At 43.3% G+C, this 24,202-nt stretch overlaps 2 protein-coding genes, 1 long non-coding RNA gene and 2 other non-coding genes across 5 annotated transcripts; 2 read left to right on the top strand and 3 right to left on the bottom strand.

The window, feature by feature from the left end:
- Nucleotides 1-374: 374 nt before the first annotated feature.
- CCT6A (chaperonin containing TCP1 subunit 6A) lies at nucleotides 375-8,112 on the bottom strand. Its single transcript, XM_075168830.1, has 14 exons — nucleotides 7,922-8,112; nucleotides 7,585-7,648; nucleotides 5,991-6,125; nucleotides 5,184-5,357; nucleotides 4,919-5,022; nucleotides 4,102-4,212; nucleotides 3,406-3,565; nucleotides 3,063-3,145; nucleotides 2,562-2,658; nucleotides 2,004-2,151; nucleotides 1,535-1,668; nucleotides 1,319-1,421; nucleotides 909-981; nucleotides 375-729 (listed from the first exon to the last, which is right to left on the bottom strand). Exons 1-14 carry the CDS (start codon nucleotides 8,053-8,055, stop codon nucleotides 657-659), a joined length of 1,593 nt encoding a protein of 530 aa, XP_075024931.1. The 5' UTR covers nucleotides 8,056-8,112; the 3' UTR covers nucleotides 375-656.
- On the bottom strand, nucleotides 4,359-4,494 carry LOC142090801 (small nucleolar RNA SNORA15). Its single transcript, XR_012676640.1, has one exon. It is a non-coding gene; the product is annotated as a small nucleolar RNA SNORA15 (small nucleolar RNA).
- Nucleotides 5,491-5,622, bottom strand: LOC142090802 (small nucleolar RNA SNORA22). The gene has a single exon (XR_012676641.1). It is a non-coding gene; the product is annotated as a small nucleolar RNA SNORA22 (small nucleolar RNA).
- A 1,435-nt stretch (nucleotides 8,113-9,547) lies between the features above and the next one.
- Nucleotides 9,548-12,579, top strand: LOC142090633 (uncharacterized). Its single transcript, XR_012676609.1, has 3 exons — nucleotides 9,548-9,601; nucleotides 11,894-12,022; nucleotides 12,336-12,579. It is a non-coding gene; the product is annotated as an uncharacterized LOC142090633 (long non-coding RNA).
- Nucleotides 12,580-13,597: 1,018 nt separating this feature from the next.
- Nucleotides 13,598-23,600, top strand: PSPH (phosphoserine phosphatase). The gene is made up of 5 exons (XM_075168839.1): nucleotides 13,598-18,577; nucleotides 19,289-19,423; nucleotides 20,999-21,144; nucleotides 21,934-22,082; nucleotides 23,414-23,600. The coding sequence occupies exons 1-5, from the start codon at nucleotides 18,357-18,359 to the stop codon at nucleotides 23,522-23,524; spliced, it is 762 nt and encodes a 253-aa protein (XP_075024940.1). The 5' UTR covers nucleotides 13,598-18,356; the 3' UTR covers nucleotides 23,525-23,600.
- Nucleotides 23,601-24,202: the final 602 nt, after the last annotated feature.

Here is a 24,202-nt window from a genome sequence, read left to right on the forward strand (position 1 = left end):
CCTGCTCGTCCCTAAATACTTGAATGCAGCAGGAACAGCGTTAAAAATCTACCAGTGCGTTACGGCAAGGACACCACCGCGCAACGGGGCTTCCAGCACACCTGAAACCAGTTTTATTTGTAAAGTACACAACTATGAAGCGATTGGCTTAATGATGGAGTGAACAGGTCTGAACCCACGCTGCTCCAGCAGCAGAGCCCCGAGAGCCGGCGAGCGTCACGATCAGTAACGAAGTCCGGCACGCAGAGCTGGGAGCCAGAAGCCGCAAATCGAGGGCTGCAGCCCACCACTGCGCACGAAGGCTGCAAGCAGAACGTTCAAGACCTCGGCCCAAGGAAGGTAAAGTTTTAAATAACCAACACACATAAAGCACAGAACGTTAACAGTTTATTGGGTAAAAAGGAAAGCAACTTCAGTTGTATACTTCAGTGAAATTAAAAATAAATAACTGATTTTTAGAGCCAAATATTTGAGTAAGTTGCTAATATTTTGAGTGGCCATGTTTACCAAAGAGGGGCTGCTCGTTACAGCAGAGTAACTTCCATTGCTGGGAAAATCCACCACGGCTAAGAAGAGAGCGGCTTCGGGTGGATTTCTTAAAGACACTCCATGGGGCGCTCCCGGAGCTGACCACTGTCAACAACAGCAGATCCAACTCAGCCTTTGAGAGAGGACATTCCAGCTCGCATAATTTCATCCACCAAGAGAATGTTGCTAGCGATCACCGTGCTAGAAATATTGAATAAATATTGTTAGAATAGCCATTTTGACATAGTTCAAACAAGACTCAGCTTCATTTCTGCCGTTCAAGACAGCTTCCTCCATGTGGGATCCCTCGATTCCACATTACTCTATCAATTTCAATGATCAAACATTGCTATTTAAAGTGAAAATACTGTAACATTTACCATGAATGAAGCAGTTGCTTTTTGACATTATAATTATCCCAGATTCCAGCGGCTGCAGCTACCATTGGCTCACCTACAAAAGAAGTAAAACAGTCTTTAAATAACCAGTTCACTTAATTCCAAGTAAGACTTCCCGCTGTCTAACATCTGGTATTACTTGCTACATCCAACACACTGTTACTGTGTGCTTTACCTTCACAAAAAACTTAAACAGAATGCATTCAAGTACTACAGCATGCCAAGACTGACTGCAGCAACAGGACACGGGCCCAGGCATTCTGTATAGCTTTTTATAAAAAAGGTATAGCTTTTGCTATATAGTTGCAATCAGAGCAACTTTATTCTTCATGGAGCTGAGCCAGGACAGTTTCTTACTACAGCATCATCCCGTTATTTTAGAAAGTCCTTACCAGTGTTCAGATCAACTCCAGTGAGCTGCCCCGATTCCGCATGCTCCGTCTGAACTTTCACTAGTGTTTCCTGGGGATCGTAACCAGAGTTCTGAGCAAGAACCTTTGAGAGAACAGAGACATTATTTCACGTTGTTAATTAAGAGAGACCTCCAGCAGAAAAAGCGATGGGTCTTAGCGTGCTTTAAAGCCACTTTATTCAGGAGTTCTTTGTACCTTAGGGATGATGAGCAGAGCATCAGCAAAAGCTTGAACTCCGAGCTGGGCTCTTCCTTTTACATTAGGTTTATGCTTAACAAGAGCATTAGCTACTGCCACTTCTAGCGCACCTGCTCCTGGAACCACACATCCTGCAAGGGAAAACTCAATATTGAGACTCACAATAAGCACCTATTCCAATTTAAACAGTTCATTTTTAGTGTCGTTTCATCTCCTCCCTCATCCTTAAAAAGACAGCTTATCAGCTGTCTGAGAGATATCAACTTATCAGGTAAGTACTTATGCAGTTATCAACTACTTGAAAAATACAAGGTGTCAGAACAGTAACTTAAAAGCACTTCACATTGAAATACACTTGGCCTGGTGTCTGACTACATCAGATACCAAGGAAGCGACAAAATTCACTAATTTTGGGATGAGTTTCGACAGAAGATCCTTGACATCACTGAACAGAGCAGGGACTTACCATCCTCAATAGCGTTTTTAACGGCACGCAGACCATCTCTTACGGCATCCTTGATTTGTGTGAGCGTATGCTTATTCGGTCCCCTGATCAACAGGGTAACAGAGCGGGGGTTGTCACATTTCTCAATAAAGGTGTATTTCTCTTCACCCTGTAAAATAGGGTTATGTATTCATGTCATCCATTTGCTTAATCAACATATACATGTAATAAAAACAAAAAATGGAGCAGACACTTTCCGATTCCATTTTGCACTAACAGCACTTCAAGAAGTGATGAGAAGCAGCAGAACCTTATTTCCGTTTTCTCAATTTTGCAGATATTTAAAGCATAATATGGAAGTAACAATAGGAAAACACACTATAACAAGAGCAAATACCCAGGTAGATGTTCACATGCAAGTGCACACTGTGATGTGAAATGCCACAAGCCTTTATTCATGTTCCAGCATACTCAAAACACTCAAGAAAAACCCACGGACACACATACCAAGACAAGAGGAAAGCTGGCATCAAGTGAGGCGTATTTAACCTGGCTTCAGCTGAAAGCTGTCGTACTCACCAGTGTGTACTCATAGACGAGCCCTGCGTGTCCCAGGCAGTCAGGAGTGAGATCCTCCACAGAGTTCATGGCAGTACCGCCACATGCAAGGGTCAGTCTGAGAGACAACAAATACAGCTTAGCACTTGCTTTATATTAAGTAAAATCTGAAGTCACTAACATAACACTAGTATTTCAGCACGCAGGACACCACACTGCCTAAGCTCGGAACAGTTTGCTTCTGTTCATGAAAGAGCTCTTCACAAAAATAAGCTTGTAGAATTAGGTCTCCTCTATAGGTGTCTACATTTGAAGCATATTGATAGCTCGAATTCCTATGTCACTCTATGTGCTGAACTGACATTTCTATGGTTTGTACAGACTACCCCAAGTTACACCAGCAAGAGCTGGACAGACTGAAGTGGACTTTTTAGTGCAAGTCCTTGGAGGTGGGTTCAAGCCAGACTTGACTCGCTGCTTGAGTCTGGAAGAGCAAGTTCCCTCCTCTCCCCAGGAACTGACCTTTCCATGTTCCTCCTTTTAGCTCTCCGCAAAGCAACTATTCCTTCTTTCGCAAGTGCATCCAAGGAAAACGGGTCAATTCCCTAGAAACAAAGAAAGTGACCATCAGGATAAAGAAAAAGCTAAAAACACCCTCTCTCAGTCTGACACCAATAAGTAAGTTCTTCCTCAGGGCTCAAAGATCTCAAGTAGGAACCGTATGCATATATTCAAAAGTTCACTAGCCTAAATTTAATTATTTCTGTCTGAAGACCTGTACAAAGTGAGTCAGACAGCACACAGCTTGCCAAGAAAGCCAGCATTTCAAAATAATTTTTCTCATTAGTTATACCCTTCATCTCACCTTCTGGTTGATCACAATAAATCCTTTATCTGAATCGCCACAGACTCTTCTTTTCAAGTCTATGATTTTGTTCACTCTGTCTTCAATGAACTTTCTTTCTGCTTTCACTAGCTTCTCTCTCTCTTCAGCACTTTTATAGAAGAATCCAGAGCTCACCTCTCTGAAGGAGAAAAAACCAAAACAAAACAAAGCAGTAAGACAACTATCCTCTGTGCTGTAGAAAGGAACTTAAGCATAAGGAATCAATCCTTTCAGCTACATTCTTAATAAAAAAAAAAACAAAAAACAAACAACCCCCCAAAACCCACCTCCCCCAAAACCAGCATGCAACATGTAGCTGTTCCTGCTCTCTAGTTCAGAGCTTTTCCACTTGAAACTGAATGAACTCCAATTTTCGCTCTAGAATATAGAATTATGCCCAAGAAAAGAAGGACTTGCAGCCTTTCTTCAATGAAACAACAAAATAAAAACCACTATGAAGCTCTGCCTCTCAAAGACATTTTCTCAGCCACCAGCTTCCCTTTTCCAAAAAAGGACTGCAGAAGGAGCATCACCTCTTCCGTTCCACCTTCTACACTACCTGCCTCGCTCTAGAAGAGTCTATGTAGTCCTTTCAGTTCTTATTTAAGTATACCTTAAATAAAAGTCTTTTAAGACAGGAACACTTTCTGCTCCTCACTTTATTGCTGTACTTACGTTTTCTCATATTCTAGAGATACATTGCAAGTAAGAACATAAGCATCTTCCACTCTTTTCTTCATGTCAGGATGACGAGCACCGTGATCCAAAACCAGCCCCCTAATCAGCCTGAAAGATTAAAAAGCCTTTTGTGTGTCAACATACACACACAGAAGATACGCACTTCGTGGAAGTGCAGACTAGTCAGAGAATTGACAGTGCAACTGGCCAAACACGAACTGCCTGTGCACTTGTGTTGGGAGTAAACAACGATCATGTATCCCACTTCCAAGGGCATGCCCATTCTCGTATAAAAAGCATACCAATCAGAGTGTGAAAAAGGAATTTACTCTGGCATAGTGTCTGACTGCATTAGCTACTGAGGAAAGCTAGTGCAGAATTCGTCCATGCCACTGAGGTAAATATAAAGCCTATGGAATATCCAACTAGATGACTACAATTCCAGTTTCCATTTATAGAATGCTATTTTGTACTTGTAATGAACAGATACAAGCCTAAAGCATAATTGAGCCACAGATACTATTACTAAGAAAAAAAGTATTTATTCAACATTGTTATGTAAAAGCCTAAGCCAGTGTTACTCCCTGCTGTTCAAAAATCTCTTTTTGAAGTCAGGGAATCAAGTTCAGTGACTGGGGAACTTCTGCTGTCTACATAATTTATGGCTGAAATCTGTATTTCTGCCCCTTCCCTAATAACTTTTCCAGTGGTAGCTTTCGGACGCCCAAGTTCTTCTAAAAAGAAACAAAAACGCACCGGCTACTCAAACATCAGGGCACCATTAAACTGAAGCTCAAGGACACTCATTACTTACGTTGTGTCAGTTTCTGATTTGTGCTTCATCTCCATAATCTCTACCATGTGGAGGTCAATAGGCTCATCTGGTTTTCTGACGGTCAAAACAGAATCTACTACAGCCTGGAATAGAGGGGAGGGGAAAAAAAGCCCCAAAACAACCATTAGTCTTCCAAGTACAAGTTCACATCTTTGCATCCATCCTTCACTCAAGTAATAATCACAGCACTTTAAAACTTGGACCTCTTCACACAAAAAGAGGCAGAAGAGACATGTACACTTACCTCTGTTAGGATGTCAGCAAGTTCGGTGTGAACTTTAGTACGGAGGGATGTTCTGGCAACATCTATAAGGGTCTCCCTGTCCATTTCCTTGGTTACTTTGACCTGCTCCAAAACTTCAAGTGCTTTTTCCTTTGCAATCTCAAATCCTTCTGCTACTATTCTAGGGTGCAAACCCTAATGCAAGGAAAGAAGGGAAATCATTAGACAATAGAAGACAAAATGGTACTTTTTCCACAAATAGAACCTGTGGTTTCAACATCCCATGTAACGTCAAAACATAGGGAATATGTATCCTACAAAGACAAGAAAATGTACTGTCCTTCTGAATACATATAAAAGGAATGCAAATCCTTCCAATGCAGAGGAAAAGTACAGATTATTCTAGCACAGAATTGAAACCAAGGGAACTACAAAGCACGCTTGGGTGTTCACTGTGCAATATGAATGCCTGTTCTGTAATTTATAATATCCAAAATACCTAGTATCAGGGAGGATCTCCTTGTTAACATACAAGTAAAAGAAGTGATTTAACTCACACAAAACAGACAAAAGTAACAGCAGGTATCAGACAAAACCTTATTAAAAGCTACAGTATCCACAATGAGTGGTTTTGATTTTGAACAAGTCTTAAGTCCTCCTCTCCAGCTTTTCCCCATTTTACAAGCTCTGTGATGCACTCATTTTAAGCAGAAATACATATCCATTTTCATGTTTGACTTATGAGTATTAAGCATTAAACACAAAACAAGTTGTTCTCAGATGAAGCTTTTAACTTGTCCATCTACAAAAGAAATACTGCATACGTACCTCAGAAATATAGAGATCTGCCTGCTTTAGGAGTTCCCCAATGATCAAGACATTTGAAGTGGTACCATCTCCAGTGATGTCATCTTGTGCTGTTGCTACTTTTGCTATCAAGGAGGCTGTGGGGTGTTGTATTTGCTAAACAAAAACAAGAAGCTGAGCAGTAAGTCTTGCTGCACTGCTGCAGAAGTAAGCACTCTGAAATCAGCTACACAAAATAATTAAGGACTAGTTGATGTTTTCATGATTCATGTCAATGTAGCAGGTTTCAACAAATAACACCAATTAACAACAACAATCACTTTGACAACAGATTGATCGAATTAATCCATGAAACACTATTTTCCGCCTCAGATTATGCATCTATACACAAAAATGTTGAGTGCCAAGAGCCAAACCAGTCCTCAGCTCATTAGGAACTTGACAGAGCCCTTTTCTCCTTTAGGCAAAGGATGCACAACTAGACTTGCTGGCCCTAAAACCAGCATATTTAGAGCTAATTTAGGAATTTCTGCATGATCAGTGCTGTACATACCCTAACTGGTTTGCTATTTCTTTGGCAGTTTATTTTACTCATTCTTATGAAACGAAAGAACATTCAACTAGTTGGTTGCTTGTCAGTTCCTCTGCTAAGCAGTACATTTGGTGTTCCAGCTATGAACATCATTCGTGTCTGCCAAACTGCACAACCACCACACATGACCTTATGTTACTTACACAAGTCAGTCTTTTAATTTAAGGAACACGCACATCACTTAGCATCTCCAATGGCTGACTGAAGAGTATTTTAACATAGGTTGAAGCCTATGAACCTACAGAACAGTATTCAAGTTGGTGTTTGGTGAAGAGGCTGGTGCTTGGTAAGTGTACTAGAGTACACTATTTTTTTTCAAGCACTACCTCCAGTGCGAAAGAACCGATGTAATGAATTTTTCCTGTCTGCCAGGAAATCACCGCGTATATTAACATCACAGCTAGTGAAGCTAAATACTCCTTGCACAGGCTGTGCCCACTCGGGGGATGGAGCCACGCTGCGACCCGACAGCCCCGGGACCTGGGGCCCACGGTGGGCCCGGCCACACTGCCGGCCCCCAGCACGTGAGACCCCGCGGGGCGACACCACCCCCGTGTAACTTTCACCCCCACAGGGGGGAAATGGTGATACAAGCCCAGACCCGACGGGAAAGCGATATGAGCTGCATCCATCACCCAGATTTAAACACTTTCCAAGCCCATGAAGAACTCGTGAAGAACTCTGTCGTCTTGGGCCTGCTCAAGTACAACAGAAGTATGCTTTCCGTAAGCAAAACAGAAGGCGAACAAAAATGCCAATATAATTATTTAAACAGTATATGTTTCCTTTTTAATTGCAAACTTAGCACACAAACTTTATTCAACATCTACCAACCTGCACCTTCCTCCCAAGGGACATTTTCCCCTTGATGTACAGGGCTAAATACCACAGAAATGCAGGCCGGAGGCAGTAGGGGACGCGGTCCCCCCTCAGCCACAGGCACTCTAAGGGAATACGGGCAGGCTCCTGCCTCCGTAAGTCCCCCCACGGCTCTCACCCCGCCGCGGGCAAGAACCAGCTCACCATTTCCTGCAGCAGCACGTTGCCATCTTTGGTCAGCTTGATGTCTCCAGCCCCGGACACCAGCCTGCGGGCGACACGAGGCGGATAAGCAGGCCCCCCCCGGCCCGGCCACACGTGCCCGGCCCACGGCCCGCAGCGCTCCCTCTCCATTCATTCAGCCCCACCCGGCCGGGCGGCCTCCGCCTTTGTTCCCCGCCGCACGGCGGCGGCAGGAACGGCGTCCTGGCCTTCCCCCAGCCTCCCCCCGCCTCTCACGCTTCCCCTCAGGCCGTAACGGCCGCCCCCCCGCCCCGACCCCGACCCCGACCCCGACGGGAGGTGCGGGGGGTTCCCTCACATCTTCATGGTGCCCTTGGGGCCCAGGTTGGTCCTCAGCACGTCCTGAAGGCCGCGGGCCGCGCTGATGTTCACCGCCAGCGCGGCCTGGGCACGGGCCACCTCCGCCTTGGGGTTGAGGGCCTTCACCGCCATGGCCGCCGCTCCGCTCCGCGTTGGGCCAGGCCGGGCCGGGCGGAGCGAGCCGAGCGCCGCGGCGAGGGGCGGGGACGGGGCAGGCCGCGCCTCCCCGCCCGCCCCTTCTAGAACACTCCGAGGCACGCGCGCGCCGATTGGCCCGCCGGTGCGCCGGCCGCGTCCCCATTGGATCCGGCGCCTGTCGCTCCGCCGGCCCGTTCCCGCCCCGCCGCTGAGGCGCCGTTGGGGCGCGGGGGTTGGAAGGCGGGGCTCGTGTGGGAGCGGGCGCGGTGGTTAACGGGGAGCGAGCGGTGGGGGCCGGCGCTCAGCGCGGTCAGGCGATGCGTGTGTGAACGAGACCGGTGAACGAGGCCTTTGAACGGGCAGGGTCGCTCGGTCGTTAATCCCACCCACTCATGTGACAGGCACCCCCGGCAGGTTCGCAGAACTGTGAGAATAAATAATTAAACCGGGTGATTTAACATTAAATCGAGAGAATTAATAGTTAAGTGGACCGGATTAATAATCAAAATGGTTCTTGGTAAAAATTCAGAGTTGAGGTTAATCAAAACTCGTCTGCTCTTAGTATAGAAGCTGCTGTGTGGGCCGCTGGGGCCTGCACTGCCCCCGCGGTGCGGCGCAGCCCGCACGGCCAGGCCTTTCCTGGGCCTGAGCCCCTCACACGGCTTTCTAGGCACAGGGGACGATCTCTCCCAAGGCCACGCAGAGGCTTCCCGTGAGGCCTGTGGAAGAAAAACAGAAATATTGTTGAAGCCAAGGCAACCTTGATGGATGCCAGAAGCGTTTGGCCTACGTGGCCTGTCAGGGCCCAGTCCTTGAGGCTGTGAAACATTTGCGTCTTACTGGCTTTGGGCTCTGAAATGGAGGACAATTGACAATTTCCCTTGAGAGGAGCTTGAGAAAAGAGCTGCTGCCATGGTTCCTTACACACACCGTGCGCACAGGTTGTACCAAGTTTGGCTCCCACGTTGCTCCATCTGGGCTTGTACCCCCAAACACCCATCTGCTACATCTGAGCAGGCGTGACACAATCCTCGTGTTATTTCAAGTATTTCGTAAGGAAGATGCCTGTCCCCAGAATAATTATGGCCTGTGGCTGCAGAGGTGTGCCAGTGAGATCCGGGCCAAGCGGTTTTTGGTGTTCCTGCAGCCCATCTGCTCCGGAGGGTGCTAACCCCCAGCAAACAGGGACAATTGGCCCCAAGACCAGGATTTCAGCAGTATTTGGTACAGAGAAGGAAGACAGCTTCCCCCAACGCTCATCCACCGGGCATGAGGATGGCACAGGGTAAATCTCCCCCGCTCTGTCCCACTCTTTGCAGCAAGGAGCCCTAGATGCAGCCCTGGACGCTGGGCTTCGGCAACTCACTGTAGTGGCACTGAGCAGCCGTGCAATGGGCTGTTGGGTACAATTCTGTTGCACAAGCATTTTCGGGGAGCTTGACTGAAACAGTGAGTGTCAAGTGTCAGGGCAGACCCACCAGCCTCACCAGTTTTGGCAGTAGACTATGGCACCTGCTGGGAATCTGCTCTGCTGCTTTGGGTGAGGATCTCAGGTTTCCAGGCAAAACGCCATGCTGTGCAGGAGGACGCCGGTGCATGGCCTGTCAGTCTGACTTGGCAGGTCTGGAGGGGACAGCTGCTGATGTGCTTGGGTTTCTGTTTTTTAAAGGTTTTAGATGGAGTTGGTGTTTGAACATAATACAACACAAGTTTGGAGCCCTTTTGTTTAGCTGAGCGGTGCATATGTCTTGTGAAATATTTTAATGCTGACTCTTTATACAGTGGCTGGGCTTTCTGTTCTGTTACTGTAATCATTAGAAATAAACATTAAACATTGCAAAATGCAGGAAATTACACTTGGCATTTCGTAATTGGCTCTGGAACTCTGTTAATGTTTAGTCTTCACTTTTGTTGGGATACTACCGGCCTGCTGAAACCATAACAAAACAAAACATGCCAACCCAGCCCTGAGAGGCTGCAGTGCTAATATTTGAGGCGCCTAGATGCAATGCCTTGTTAAAACACCTGAAGCCCCAGCTCTGCCCTGGATTCTGTATCCCCCAGGTCACACACAAATATTTTGTTATTCTTGCTTCTCTGGTTTGTAATTTTTTTGCCTTGATCCTCTCTCGGGGCTGTTCTCAGCAGAGGGCAGCCTTGTCAAACCCATACATACCAGCGGGCGCGTTGTATTTTATGTTTTCCTTGCTGCTGTTCTGTGACCCTCGTGGGTGATGTCCCGTGGAAAGGCAGGAATTCTCTGTCCTAAACACCTGCGACATGTGGGGCTGGCTGCTGACAGTGATACAGCCATTCCCCAAGCAGGTTGAGGTTTGTGAGGGGAATTATTACTGTGAGAAAATAAAGCAATCATCCCGGCAAATTTTAGTTTGAATTTTGGATGGGTTTTCTGGAAAAAAATGGAAAGCCATTTTTAAAGACATTCTAGCCCTTCATGTAGGTGGTCTCCACTTTTTGTACAAATGGAGAAGTTTCGTAGTCACGTACAAGAGTTAGGTGCTGTGCTTGTGTCGATAGTCACAGGTCCATGTGAGCTGTGCTTCTTGTTCCTCAATATCCTCTTAAAGCTTCCAGGAAGAACTCTCCGTGTTTCTTTCCTGGATCACATGTCTGAAGATAGTTATTTTATGGTATAGTAACATTTGTCATTAGCATTTTCATATTAAAGCCCCATTTTGCAGCATTTTTCAGACATCAGGACAAGCTTTTCTACATTTTTCAGTCTTAGCTGTAGTTGTTGAACTATTCTGCATATTTGTTGTTAATGCATAGTAAAAATACAGGACAGATGCTTACCAGGCCTAAATTGTCCTTTGAAATCAATGGATTTACAACAAATTACACCAGATTAGAATCAAAATATTTAACTGAATTACAACCAACGTGTCCGTTAAACTAAGCCAAATAAAGGCAATATCCTTCATGAAATATTCAGCAGCAATTCTCTTAGTCAAATCATGCACTGCTTATCTTGGCAAAAAAACTTCTGAGATTCTCAGTAAAAGCAGTTTTCTTTCATCTTTATCAAGATCTGTTTTCATTTAACCTTATTCACAGAAATGATTTCTAAATCTGTTTTAAAAACATACTGTCCTGCCATGATAAAACTAACAAACAGGACCAGGCTGAACAGCGAACCATGTCACCAGTTTTGCAGTGAAGGGGCTTGGTACCAGCTTTTCCTGACACAAGAAGTTACTAATAGATGCTCATGTTGACAAATGGTCATGTACTGAGAACTTCTGAAAAAACATAACGGAAGACATGGGAGGAGAGGCACATAAGGCTATTGATTTTAATTAACGCATGTAATTTTGAGGGGTAATACTGCCAGAATTGCAAAAAAGATCATGCATAGAATGTGACTGGTGCATTCAGTGGTGCAGAACAGTCTGTCAAGACAGGTAGCAGTCATAAGACTCCTATCACAAGTGAATGAAAGAAGCTAAATCAGCTAAATCTGAATTTCTTGACCTTGAACCAAACAACCAGCTTCACAGTTCTGGGTTGGCAGCCTCCCGCTTCCTAACCAATGTCCACAGTCATGTCTGAGGGAAGCTCTCTGTGGGATGCCAAAACACGAGCACAGACAGGTTTTGCAATTTTTCCATTGCTTTCGACAACATTGCATTTGGGGAAACAAAACAGAGCCTTCTCATAAACAGAAGTTTTAATTTTCCCTTCAAAGCTTTTGATGAATTTTGATTTTTTTGTGTGTGTAACATTGCACACTCTGATGCACCCAGTAACAGCTTACGCCAAAATACAAGTTTGCAATCTTAACTCACAAAACCTTTCATCTCATCCACAGTGAAAGAAGACAGTGTCCCTGCCTCGCCTCTGGTTTCACGCCAAGAGAAACTCCTGACTGCTGCTTGTCAGAGACCCTCCTCGGCTCTCGGCCCTCGCCCTCCCGCGCTGGCGCTCTGCGTGGAGCGAGGTGAGTTCACCAAGACCCGTCTTGTTCTCCGTGCCCGTGGCACAGGCCGGCTGACGGGCGAGCAAGCTCCCCATCATCTTGTGCGGGGTCTGCTCCCAGCCAAGCCGTGCCTACCCAAGCTGGGAGCGTCCCAAGCTGGGCCCGAGCGGCTCCTCCCCCGACGTAGGCAAGGTTACACCTCTCTTCCCTACGCCTGTCAGCGAACAGCTGGACTTCTCTGGTTACATGTGTGCAACCACTTAAAAAAAACATCCAGGCTGGCTTACTCAGCAGATTATAAGAGAGTGATTTACAAAATGCAGCTTTCTTCCAGATCACCCGTGCCGTTGTATTTATGTGACTGAAGGTCTCAGCCGATCCCTTCTTTTCTTGTGCAGCCAAGAGGTTTGCAGCAGCAGCAGCAGCCACGGCCAGTACAATACTGTAAGTTGCTGGGAACGTTTTTTTCTCTCAGTTTGGAAGGGGTTGGCGTTTGGTGTATCAGATCCATAACACTTACCATATTTTTCTAGCATAGAAAATGAAGAGTATCTTCATATCTTCAGGGGCTGTGACTGTGTTGCCCTGCAAGATGCAGCAGCAGCGTGGTGCCTGTTTTATAACAGCAGCATGAATGAATGATGCAATCATGCAGGGGGGAAGCATCATCATTTTGTCAGGACAGGCAAGAGGGGATTGGAGAGTTGGGAGGTGTATGTCAACATCCGTCAGGTTCCTTCTACCCCTTTTCAACTACTTTTTAAAAGGTGCTTAAATAAATTCACTGTTAGGTACTGCTGTTCAGGTATTACAGTATAGCTGCAAACAATTCATCTCTTGACTTGCATACAGGTTTGTATTACTCCTTTAAAAACTGAACAGAAAACCAGGAAGTGTGAGGCAAACTTAGTGAGGTTAAGGACTCAATCTTCCTATTCTCACACTGAAAACCACAGAAACTCACAATTATGGATGGATGGGTTGAACTTTTAAACACTAGTACTTGCAGGGATATAAACAACAGCCACAATTTGCTGAAATATAACTAATCTGCTTAAATGTATCCCCTTTCCTCTAAAGCTTTCAAAACATATTGCTAATACTGAGAATTAAACCTCAGCATAGAAAAGCAGTATCACTATATTATTCCCATTTTACAGACATAGGACTGGAAACAATGAGGATTAAGTGATTTGTTTAAACTAAAACCATGGAAACACTCCTGAGGAGGACCAATCCTGTAGTGGGAACAGGTCCTGAGAAAAGTTTCAAGAACTTTTTTCTCCAAATCCCTTGCTCTAAGCAGCAGTTTCCCTTCAATGCAACAGAAACAGTTTAATATGGTTGCATTTCTGTTAATCTCACTGCACGTTCAATGCAATGTTATTCTGCTGCGGGAATGTATCTCAGAGTGTATCTCACTGGGATGAAGTGCTCAGTGCACAGAGTGAAGTGCTCACTCTCACCTTGTTAAAGTGGATCAGAATCAGAAACATAGAAACTGTTTGCAAACTAGGATATTCCTGAGTGATCTGTTTAAAAAGATATTTGAGGTAATATTTCATTAAGATTCATTTAATCTTTATTTTTTCACAGCAATAAATGTGAATAATGCAAAGTAGCAGCATGGCAGTACTTCTGAAAGCTGAAATATGGCAATAAGTGAAGTCTAGTCACAATGAAGATTTTGAGATCTTGTCAAGATCTCATCAAAATATACCAGCCCCAAAACACCTGGAGTTCTGAGTACCATTTACTTGTTCCTTTTGCATTACATGTAGCAGATACTGTGGATGTTTCAGTTTTTCACAGCGCAGCAAGTGTCCTTCTTTGAAGGGTCAGCAAACAGAAAAGATTTCAGTTGTTTTCCTTTGACGTGTGGTCGTCTTCTGTGCTTGCTTCTGTGACTCCACCCTCTCTGTTATGAAACAGAACTATTTCTTGTGGAAATGCCATTTTTTTTTCCCAAACGGCCTAATGAAGTACTTCATAGTCTGGAGGCAAGGAGATCTCATGAGAATTCCACTTTTCCTTTGTGATTTCCTTTCTCTCCATCTTTATCTCAAGTTTCACCCTACTCTCTCCCTCTGTCACTGTTATGTCTTCTCCAGTCGCTTCTTTGCCTATTGTTTCTTCTCTCCCCCATTCTTTTCAGCTTTTCCCCACAATATTTTATTATCAGACCTGTTGAAATGTTTGCTGCTTGGATGCTTTTCCAGCATGCAAATAATAGGATAGGAATAGATTACCTGTCTGAAATTCAGTGGCAGAAAGATCAGAGATTTTCTACTCACGTTTTTCATATGGAGACAGAACTCATTATTTGTGGGAATTGCTTTTTTCTTACCATCTCATTAAAACATTGACGCATTTAAGCAGATGCCCTATATTTCAAAGTAAATAATCTCTGCCAACTGCAGAGGCCTATACCAGTCTGGAATAAAAAATTGCTGTTCCCTTACTACAGCTGTTAAGAGATTTGTCCATAGAAAGGTTTTACACTAATTCAATTCTTTTTGCTCATGTTTCCAAGCGACACTTACCTGTGGACGAGCTACTGTGTCTGTCCTTATTTCCTATGCGCACTTACCCGGAGGTGAATTCTAGGCAGCTTCCTGGTGGACGACATGCCAGGATGGCGCAGTGAAAATTTTGAAAACAAGGGAAGGAGCAGAACCTCTCCTGCTTGTATTTTCCCCCATTCCCATTGCCCTCTACTCAATCACTGATAGCCTTGCCTTATGCTCTCATCTATGTTTAGGGCTGGGAAAAAAATTCCCAAGTTACTGAAATTGGCATGTTACCAGTTGGAATGGCATTTGCCAGCCTCTGGAGCTGATGGTGAGCCCCGGAGCTCTGCCAACAAGGGCAGAAAAACCTTATTTCACTCCAAATGAACCACCTCTAACTCCTAAAATTTGCTTTTCCTGCCAGCAAGACACCCTGCAATAGCTGAAGCTTCCTTCATAGGTTCTCCTGTTTGCTCCTGTATAAGCTTCCTTATTTTACGGTTTATCACAAGTTCTCCAACATGTGTGATGCTACATTAGCCAAAGCCAGGTCTGTGTTTTCCAGGACTCACTGCCCAGCTATAGCAGAAAGTGGAAAGATTTCAGCAGGTCACAGGCCAAGGGAGATCAGGAACTACTGATGGTTTCTGCATTTCTAAACGCAATTCTTCCCTTCCAACTTGTCATCTTTAGGCACTATAAACCACAGCTTGAAACTCTCTTGAAAGAGTTATCGCATGGAACAAAGAGAGGACAGGGTTAATTCCAGCCACAACTGGTATCCGTAATTCTTCCTTTAACTTGTCTATTTGTCCATCAAAGTGCAAAGTCCACCACAGCGGTGGTCTCGTCATTGTAAGAAGCATCCAGAAAGGAGTATGGGAAATGTGGATGCCAGAGAGAAGGAAAAAATAATGTCCCTTCCTTCCTGCTCCCAATGTGTGTTTCTAGCAATAACGTTTTTCTCAGAGAGACTAAAATTTTGAAGACATGTATCCAGAAATGTATTTCAGGTTCTCACTAAGAATCACATCACAGTGCAGTGTCCCCACACAGTGACATTGCATCATAATGAGGTAATGTTGCAGTGCAGCCTCAGGTTAGCATGAGGCAATGCGATGGCTTTGCGTAATAAAGAATCAGTGTTGGAACACCATGACGCAAATGTCACGCCACAGTGATGCAACAAGTTTGTCCAGTAGAGCAAATCTTTAAAATTGGCACCAAACCCATGGCTGAATTTTTGGTGGACTTTATAATTTCCAGTAGGCTGGAAAAAATTAATGCCCTGCCTTTTAAAAAATGTTAGTGGATGTTTTCTTTTTTTTAATTCCACTGCACAAACATATCTAGCAATTGGCTGTCAAGGCCTGCCCTAAAGTCAAAGCCCTCCTGCTCAGAAAATCAAAATCTTCCATTATGGAAACACAGTGCTGTGGAGCCAATGTCAACTCAAGGCTAACGCAAAGTAAACTTGGAATTCACGTGTCACCTGTCCACCCACTGCCAAGCCTTAGCTCAGAACCAGTCTCTGTCAGAGGGAAGTTTTTATGTCCGTGGCCACTTAAGAGAGACAGGTTTCTCTTATGTGCCATGCTGATGGCATATGACTGTACTTCTTCCAGAAAAAGATAAAAACCCACGTGCTGTCTGCAACAAATAATTCTTTAGCCATGCTTCTAAGGCTAGACCAGAGGTTTACAATACGTGCACGCATGGAACAGCTCTCATGCACCAAGAGCAGAGTCCTGTCATACTATGGCTCAGTCCTTCTGCTCTTCCCAGAGGTGGAGTTTGTAAAAGCCCTTTTCCGGAATATCTCTTTACTGCGTACCCACTCACCTTTGCTTTCTGGCACACAGGGGAGGTTGAGCCCAGCTCTGTCCTACCTTCCCACACTTAAACCGAATGCACAGGAGGGAAGTTTGGGCTGGATGATACCTGCTCTCCCATTCTCACTCACCCCTGTGATGCAGATGAGCACTGCGGAAGCTACTGTGTCACCTTCTTGGCCTCATGCAAAAGCCGTGAACCTACTTTGGTTACTATAGTAGTGTGTTCACACCAAAAAACTCAAGAATAGCTAGAACGACCCTCTCAAACAGTACTGTTTCATGGCTGCCTTTGGATAGGTTTGCCTTTAACGTGACTTGCTCTCTCTGTTTCTTGCTATTTCATATCTACCTGTTTGTTAAACAGAGATTCTCTCTTACAAATATGGCTCACAACAGGTTTCACCGCTTAGGTTTGGTGGCTTCATTTATACAGACTTTTACCTTTCAATGAAGGACTGAAGTATTCTCTTTTATTCTATACACATGAACAGATGAGTGTGTGTTCTATACATTTTTTCAGCAATTATGGTAATTTTTCATAAAGCCTTTTGTATCCCAGTATTCACCATATGGTTACTAGTTGTGGGAGTAAAACCAAAGGTTCCTGTTCCTGCTTTGACCATTAACTATTTAGCTGTGATCTCTCAGTGAGCACACAGAAGTCACCTCAGTAAACATCACTGGTGCTTACCACATCTGATTCCTGGATGATTCCTGTCGGGCAGCGAGCTGCATCAGTACCGATCAGCTCTTGTACTTTTCCACAGCAAGGTACATAGTGATCATCTTCTCCACCTTCACTGGATGTCTTGTATCTGGGGTGTAAAGCTTGTCCAAAAAGGGCAAAAAAGAAATGTTTTGCGGGAACTTGTGTGTGTAAGACTTCTCACCATCAAAATTCACATGATACATAGGAGAAATATAAATTAGCTCAGTGAGAGGAAAACAAAAGATGAAGGTATGTAACATGATGAAGATATATAACATGCTGTTTGATGGTATTTTTTCCCCTATCCCAGAAAGAGAGAGAACCTGCTACCCAGACCAATTACAAGACGTGTCCTGAGAGAAGTCTAGGAGATTAGAAGAGACAACCAAACAAAAGCTTTTACAAAAATCTGGGAAATGGTATAGATAGAAAGCTGTACTTGTGTCTAAATGTACGGATTGGTAAATAGTGAAGTCCACACTGAATTCCCTTATGAAAGGCTGAAGCACAAGGTGAGTAGGGTAGAGTAAGAAAAGAGCGGATTAACACCTTGTGCTTCTGATCTGCAGAAGAAGTAGTGCTCAACAGCACTTTTAAGTGGACAGATATAAAAGGGAAGAAGATGCACTTTTGTCAGGCATTGTAATGGACAAAGTTGTGTCATGATGTTGTGGTATCTTAGGGCGTTGAGTGAAGTTCCCAAAGCCCAAGACTTTATTGGATTTTATAAAAGACTAATTCCCAATGCTAATGGCCAAATCTTTTATGCATTCATAGATGATGAGAATATTTAGTTTATATTAATCAGGACCTAGAAAAGGATCTAAACCTTCATGATTTAGGGACAACAACTCACTGATAGATTTAAGATAGTTATGTCTACTGCAATCAAACAAATCCTTAAGGGCTGGGTGTCTCTTACTATCTCCTGGAGCAACTAATTTGACACACTAGACTGGGTCTGATGAGAAATCAAGATCCATTTGAGTGGTGAGGGCAAGATGAGACAGAGAACTGCAAGTCCCACACAGCAGTTGGCAGTCTGATGGTTCAGCAAATGCCAAGTATTACAACCTTGAACTCCGTGTGAACATCAATGGGCTGAACCTGCAGAGAGCAAATCAGCAACTCACCAGAGCTCCACGGCCCACCTGTAACGTAAATTGAACATCAGTAGGCAGCAACAGGAGAGAGCAAATCAGCAATCGAGCCAGACCTCCACCACCGCTCACACTCTTGGATAAAAGCTGGCTACCAGGCTGTGCTCGTCCCTACTCGCAGGAACCAGATCAGTTGCGCCAATGGCTCAAGACAGAGTGCAGTACTGTCACTCAGAGAAAGACTTTATCTTGTTCCCTCACAGTAAGAAGGTTCCTAAAAGGATGGCGTCCCTCTCGGAGATGAAAGAAGTGTTCCGCAATGCTGATGCAGTATGCTTTGATGTGGACAGTACAGTCATCAGGGAAGAAGGCATTGATGAGCTTGCAAAGTTCTGTGGAGTCGGAGATGCCGTCGCAGAGATGTATGTATACTTGCTGTTTACTTCATAGGAATAGTAGTAAAAAATAAGCATGGATAAGGTTAATCTGTGACAATGAATTTACAATAGGGATTAATTCAACTCTGTCATAGGAGATTATTACAGTTTAAAAAGGATTTTAGGAATAATAAGTGGAATTAATGCATAATGAAGTAACTTACTTCTTTCGGAATTGTGAAGCCGCTCAACAAAACTATGCTGACATTAATTCTCTAATGTGAATTTCTTCAACAGACTAAGGTCAGCCCTCACCATTAAACCTGGCTAAGCACTAGCAAACCTTATTACGAGATGGAAGAGAGGGGACAACTCTCTCAACACTTCTCTGAGGCTGATGTTGTTTCCAATGAAACTTGTAGGAAAAGTTCTGTCGCTTTCACAGAACAGCACCTGAGCTCCAGTTTAGGAATACTGGTCCCAGTGGCTCAGATGCACTCACAGAGGGAATGAAGCGGTTTTCCTTTGCCTCACTGGTTCACACAAGAGCTCCGATCTGCGGAGATCTTCTGCCAGTGGTTGCTACCAATGTTTTCAGTGTACCAATCTTCTCCTTTACAAGATAGATAAGGTATAACCTACAACCTATGGACAAGATCTTACCTTGTTCCTCGTCATTCTTCTTTAACTAACTGTTCTCGGGAGAACTCAACTTGTTAAGTGTCACTGATTTGTTTTTGTTGGATCACAATTTAGGACCCGCAGAGCTATGGGTGGCACTGTGACATTCAAAGCAGCTTTAACGGCACGACTAGGTCTTATACGTCCCTCCTATGAGCAAGTGCAAAAACTAATATCTGACAACCCACCTGAACTAACACCAGGAATAAGGTAAGAAGAATTTCAAATGATCCAACGAAAGTGTCTTCTGCACATGGCATAAGTCAACAAAATTCTGTGACATTAGTGAGGCTGTAAGACCGTAGAGCTGGTTTAGATTGCCTTCCTACTCCATTTCCATGTTGTTTGTGTACAAAGCTTGTATCAAGAGCTTATAATGGCCTGAGTCCGTATCAAGTGGCTAAGCATCCATGTAAAAAGAAAACAGTCTTAGGTGTTAATGGGCATTTTGGCTGGCAAGCTCAAATTCTGGCTCGAGGATTAAACGGGCATGGAAAATCATCTGTTCAATCACACCTGTTTTTTGATGGGTGATGGAACTGGGAGATTTAATAACCTGTATGAACTACTGGCTTCGTCTATTCTGCAATTGTATTACCTCTCTTTTACACTTCTATGTGCAGTCATCCCTGGACTCAGCTTAGGGGATCCATTGTTCAGAGCTGTGTGTTCTGTACTGAAGTCTCTAAAAAAATTATTAAAAAATCATTAAGGAGAAATACAAATATATGTGTGCATTCATTCATCTTTGGGTTTGGAATAAACATTAACTATTTAAACGGAAAAGTTTTTTTCCTATTCAAATTGTTTCAAACAATTGAAAATAATTTCTTCACTACAAAACCTGGCCATAGGTCCAAGTCTAAAATATTTTAAACACATACAGTAGTTTTAGACGATATTGTGCTTGTATTTTCTTCTTGAAATAAAGCACATGCTCAGCTTTTTCTGTAGAAGGCATCACTCGATGGAACTACAAAGAGAACATTGTTTCCTTCTTTAGAATCACATGATTTTCCTTTTCATTCCTTCCCTTTTTTCTCCTTTTCTGTCTAGCCTGCTTTAAGCTTCCACTTTGCTTTTTAGTATTTAGCATTTCTACTGTTACTACGATTTCTACTGCTCAGCATTGCTGCATGCTGATCTTCCTGCTTCTAGAGCCAAATCCCGTAAAACTTTTAACTGCCTCCAAGCCCCGTTGACATTAACTGGGTCTGAAAACTACTTTTTTTGATTCCTTTTCTGTAGCTGGTGCCCTCTTCTAAAGATGGCATCGATGTCCAGAGTCTAGGGAACCAACTCTGAGTTAGAAAATGTTTGCACTTTGCATACTTTTCAGCCCACTTTTGCATTTTGGCGCAATGGCTTTATCTCCCCCATATTCCCTACTTTTTCCTGCATTATAGATTCATTTTCTTGCTGCTGTTTTACTTCAGAAAAAAATCTGAACTGGATCTGCTCTCATTTGTTCAATGTGGACAGTATGAAAGTGTAAAGAAAACGTTTCTAGGGAGTGCTTGTTTCTGAGCAACTAAATACCTGTTTGTCTCTAGACGTGATGGTTTTGTTCAGCTCTTTTCAAGCAAGGTGTATGCACAAACTTGCAAGGGAAAGAAGGAAAAGCTTTGGGCAGCAGAGATGGATGGAGCTGGAAAGCAGCATCCTGACTAAACTGGAATAACACACAGCACAGGCAGCCTTGTTTAGGAAAGATGTATTTTAACTTTCTTGTTATCCCTGGATGCTGCCAGGCACTCACGCTTGGTGACTGCTCTTTCTTCTCAGGGAGCTGGTGAGCAGGCTTCATCAACGAGGGGTCCAGGTCTTCTTGGTCTCTGGGGGGTTTCAGAGCATCGTGGAGCACGTGGCCTTGCAGCTGAACATTCCAACAGCAAACGTCTTTGCCAACAGGCTGAAGTTCTACTTTAATGGTGAGATTCCTTTATAGTCTCTTTTCTCTGCTAATTAATGCCACTTTTTTAGTTCAAACTCTCAGACATTGGGCTACAGATACTGTCCAGCCCACATGACCTTGTTACCAATCCAGCTAGCTCCAAGTAGGAAAATTACAAGACCTTACCAAAAACATGAGTTCAGGTCATTTTCCAGACATACGAAATAGAGCTGTAGTTACTTTTTAATTGCAAGCTGTGCCAAAGGTAAAACATGTTACAGTTGCTGACAGCAGAGTTTCATTTTCTCTTGCTCCTTCAAGTTAAAAGAGTTTATAACACTCACCTGCTTTCAGAGGCAAACTTCACTTCCAGTGACTTTGAGGTATGTATGGAGACCGATGTACTTTAGTAGAGCTGCTCTGGACTTTAAGCTAGTGTAATCAAGCAGAACTGTAGTTAGTGAGGTTGTTTCTTACTCAGTGTTTCATACACAGTCTATACATCATACTGGATGCTGCTTTTGACATGTTTACACCAGAATGGTTGGACCAGAGTGACTAGGAATGGATCTGTAACGTACCCATACTGGGTTTCTACTTTTGTCTTAGCATTTCAGCTCTTTGAAAATAGCCCCACTGAAGACTTGGGTAAAATCCTAGTTTTTACACTTACCTTCTAATTACTTTTTTGGGATGCTGATATTGTGAGGCTTACAGGACTGCATGTAATTAGCTGTTTTCTGAAGTAAAGACCATAGGCGTATATCTTTCTTCACTTACAAGAAAATACGCTATGTGTCTAACTTGTCCTTCCACTGTGTTCTAGGAGAATATGCAGGATTTGATGAAACACAACCAACAGCTGAATCAGGGGGGAAAGGAAAGGTTATTACTCATCTGAAGGAACAGTTCCACTTTAAGAAAGTAGTTATGATTGGAGATGGAGCTACAGACATGGAAGCCTGTCCCCCTGCTGTAAGTATTAAAGAACTGGAATGCTAAATTCCTGTTGAGGAAACCCTTTGGGAAAAAAAAAAAAGTGCGTTTTGAACTCTTTATAGGACTTCACCGAAGATCTTTAGCACTTCCCACAGCCTAAGAGAGATCTGTGCAGGTAGTTTTCCCCTAGAAAGCCTGCATCATGCAATGGTTGATTTCTCTCAGTTCAGAGAATCTCAGTAAGGGTGTCCCCCTCTAAGCCAGGGGGCTGGCAGGGCCTGGCAGCGCTGTGTAACAGTCTAGCAACACGCCTCAAATCAAGCTGATATTACCACGTCTGCCTTTCCTCTCCATGTCCCCACAGTAAGAGCTTGCTTCTGTCCAGAGGTCTTACCGTACCAAGGTCCTGGTTCTGAACACCGATTAATGGTGCTTAGCATGAAGGTCTGGCACAGATCTGGTGCACATTTACCTGATACTGGCCTAGCAAGAGGGTTCATCTCACTGTACAGTGACGATACCTTTGAAGATATCAGCCCTGACAGGGTGAAATAATAAAAAAATTATTAGAAAGACAACTTTTATAAATGGTCATTCCACAGAGGAGAAATCTTAATTCCATCTCTCCTTTAGCGCCTTTCTCTATGTAAAAGTACCCCAATACCCCTTCTTCGCCAATGCTGAGGGACAGATATCCCAGTGCATGGAAGTGCACAGGAACAAACTCCGAGCGCTACTGCTGATGTGAGTTATGACAGCTGGTCCCTTACTGTTAAATATGTGCATGACCAAAGCAGCTTAGTATTTGCTGAATGCTTTCTACCTGAAGCCAAAAAAGAAGCCGTGGAAATTTTAAACACTGCACTTTCACTGCAGATGATTTTCTAAGATGTAGAAATGATGATTGTTCCTGGTTAATGATTGAAGACATGGTTAATGTTTACTTTTGGTATCTATCAAATGATGTAAACAGAGTTAAGATAAACAGTATGGCATAATTGTGAGATGCTGCATGCATGTTTGAATGTTAACTCATTCTTGAATAGCAAGGCTTTATGTTCCATCACATTTACATCAGATTTTCAGTAAAATCTCAGATCTGAACAATCTTGAAGTTATGAGCCACTGAGACACAACTTTCCTATTGGAACAAAACTCTAACAACCAAAGTGGTGCAAAATTAAATGTTAATGAAGTTCTTGTGAATAAATTTGAAAAATGAACACGCAAAGCAAAATAGGGGAGGAGGCAGGGAGGAATACCATAATTTTAAAAACCAATCTTAAAAACAAACTTAATTACTACGAAGCTCCATTCCTTACATGGAACTGCAATAATATATGTGCCCATTCTTTCTGTTTTGCCAGGACTGCTTCATTGGATTTGGAGGAAATGTAATCAGAAAGCAAGTGAAGGAGAAAGCTAAATGGTACATTACTCACTTTGATGAACTGCTAAAGGAACTGGAAGAACGATAAATTATACAGTAAAATAATATATTTAACAACTGTAAATCCATTATACAATGCAATTAAACATATATTTGTTTGCAAAGTTGTGTTCTGGATTTTTTAATGATTCTGGGTGTTGGGTACCTTCCTCTCTGGCCTGAAACTTGTGTTGCAAATGGCACCATTCTACTCTAGTATTTTGTAATGAAAACCATAAGATTTTTTAAACATCTTTTCCAAGGTGGAAGGAGTCAGTTGATTATTCACTCACAAATGAAGACCAAAGGTAGGAAATTATCAAGAAGTTAAAAATACCTTAATGGTTCGGCACCTGGTCAATATTGCATATCTGTTGTTTCAGAATCATTAAAGCTAATACCTCTACTTATTTTGGGTGGCAAAAGAAGAATAAGGGGGTCACAAATGAGAAATTTGTCTAACCAATAATAATAATAATAAATAACAATAATATAGTCTAAAAGGCAAACAGTATGGTAAGTACTTTCCATTCCAAAGAATCTCAGAACTAGGTTAAACAGTGAACAGATAGGTAGGAAACATTACCAAGTATTTCTGATTTCATTAAAATATGGCTACAGGAGAACCTGAGATGTCATCTGTTACTCAACATCACTGTTACTCAACCTGTAGTCTGAAAGACATGAGATGCATGCAAATCTGAGATCTATGCAATACTCACCGGTG

Source organism: Calonectris borealis, chromosome 19, assembly GCF_964195595.1.
Source record: "Calonectris borealis chromosome 19, bCalBor7.hap1.2, whole genome shotgun sequence".
In the NCBI taxonomy this organism is placed as follows: Eukaryota; Metazoa; Chordata; class Aves; order Procellariiformes; family Procellariidae; genus Calonectris; species Calonectris borealis.

Excerpts from the sequence above, each read along its gene's own strand:
- PSPH (XM_075168839.1), top strand. The coding sequence starts at position 18,357 with ATGGCTCAAGACAGAGTGCAGTACTGTCACTCAGAGAAAGACTTTATC. Across the intron at positions 18,578-19,288 it reads GGAGATGCCGTCGCAGAGAT|GACCCGCAGAGCTATGGGTG; the intron begins GTATGTATACTT and ends ATCACAATTTAG. Across the intron at positions 22,083-23,413 it reads TGGAAGCCTGTCCCCCTGCT|GACTGCTTCATTGGATTTGG; the intron begins GTAAGTATTAAA and ends CTGTTTTGCCAG.
- CCT6A (XM_075168830.1), bottom strand. The coding sequence starts at position 8,055 with ATGGCGGTGAAGGCCCTCAACCCCAAGGCGGAGGTGGCCCGTGCCCAG. Across the intron at positions 7,649-7,921 it reads CCCAAGGGCACCATGAAGAT|GCTGGTGTCCGGGGCTGGAG; the intron begins GTGAGGGAACCC and ends TGTCGCCCGCAG. Across the intron at positions 5,023-5,183 it reads TTGCTGACATCCTAACAGAG|GCTGTAGTAGATTCTGTTTT; the intron begins GTAAGTGTACAT and ends CCTCTATTCCAG.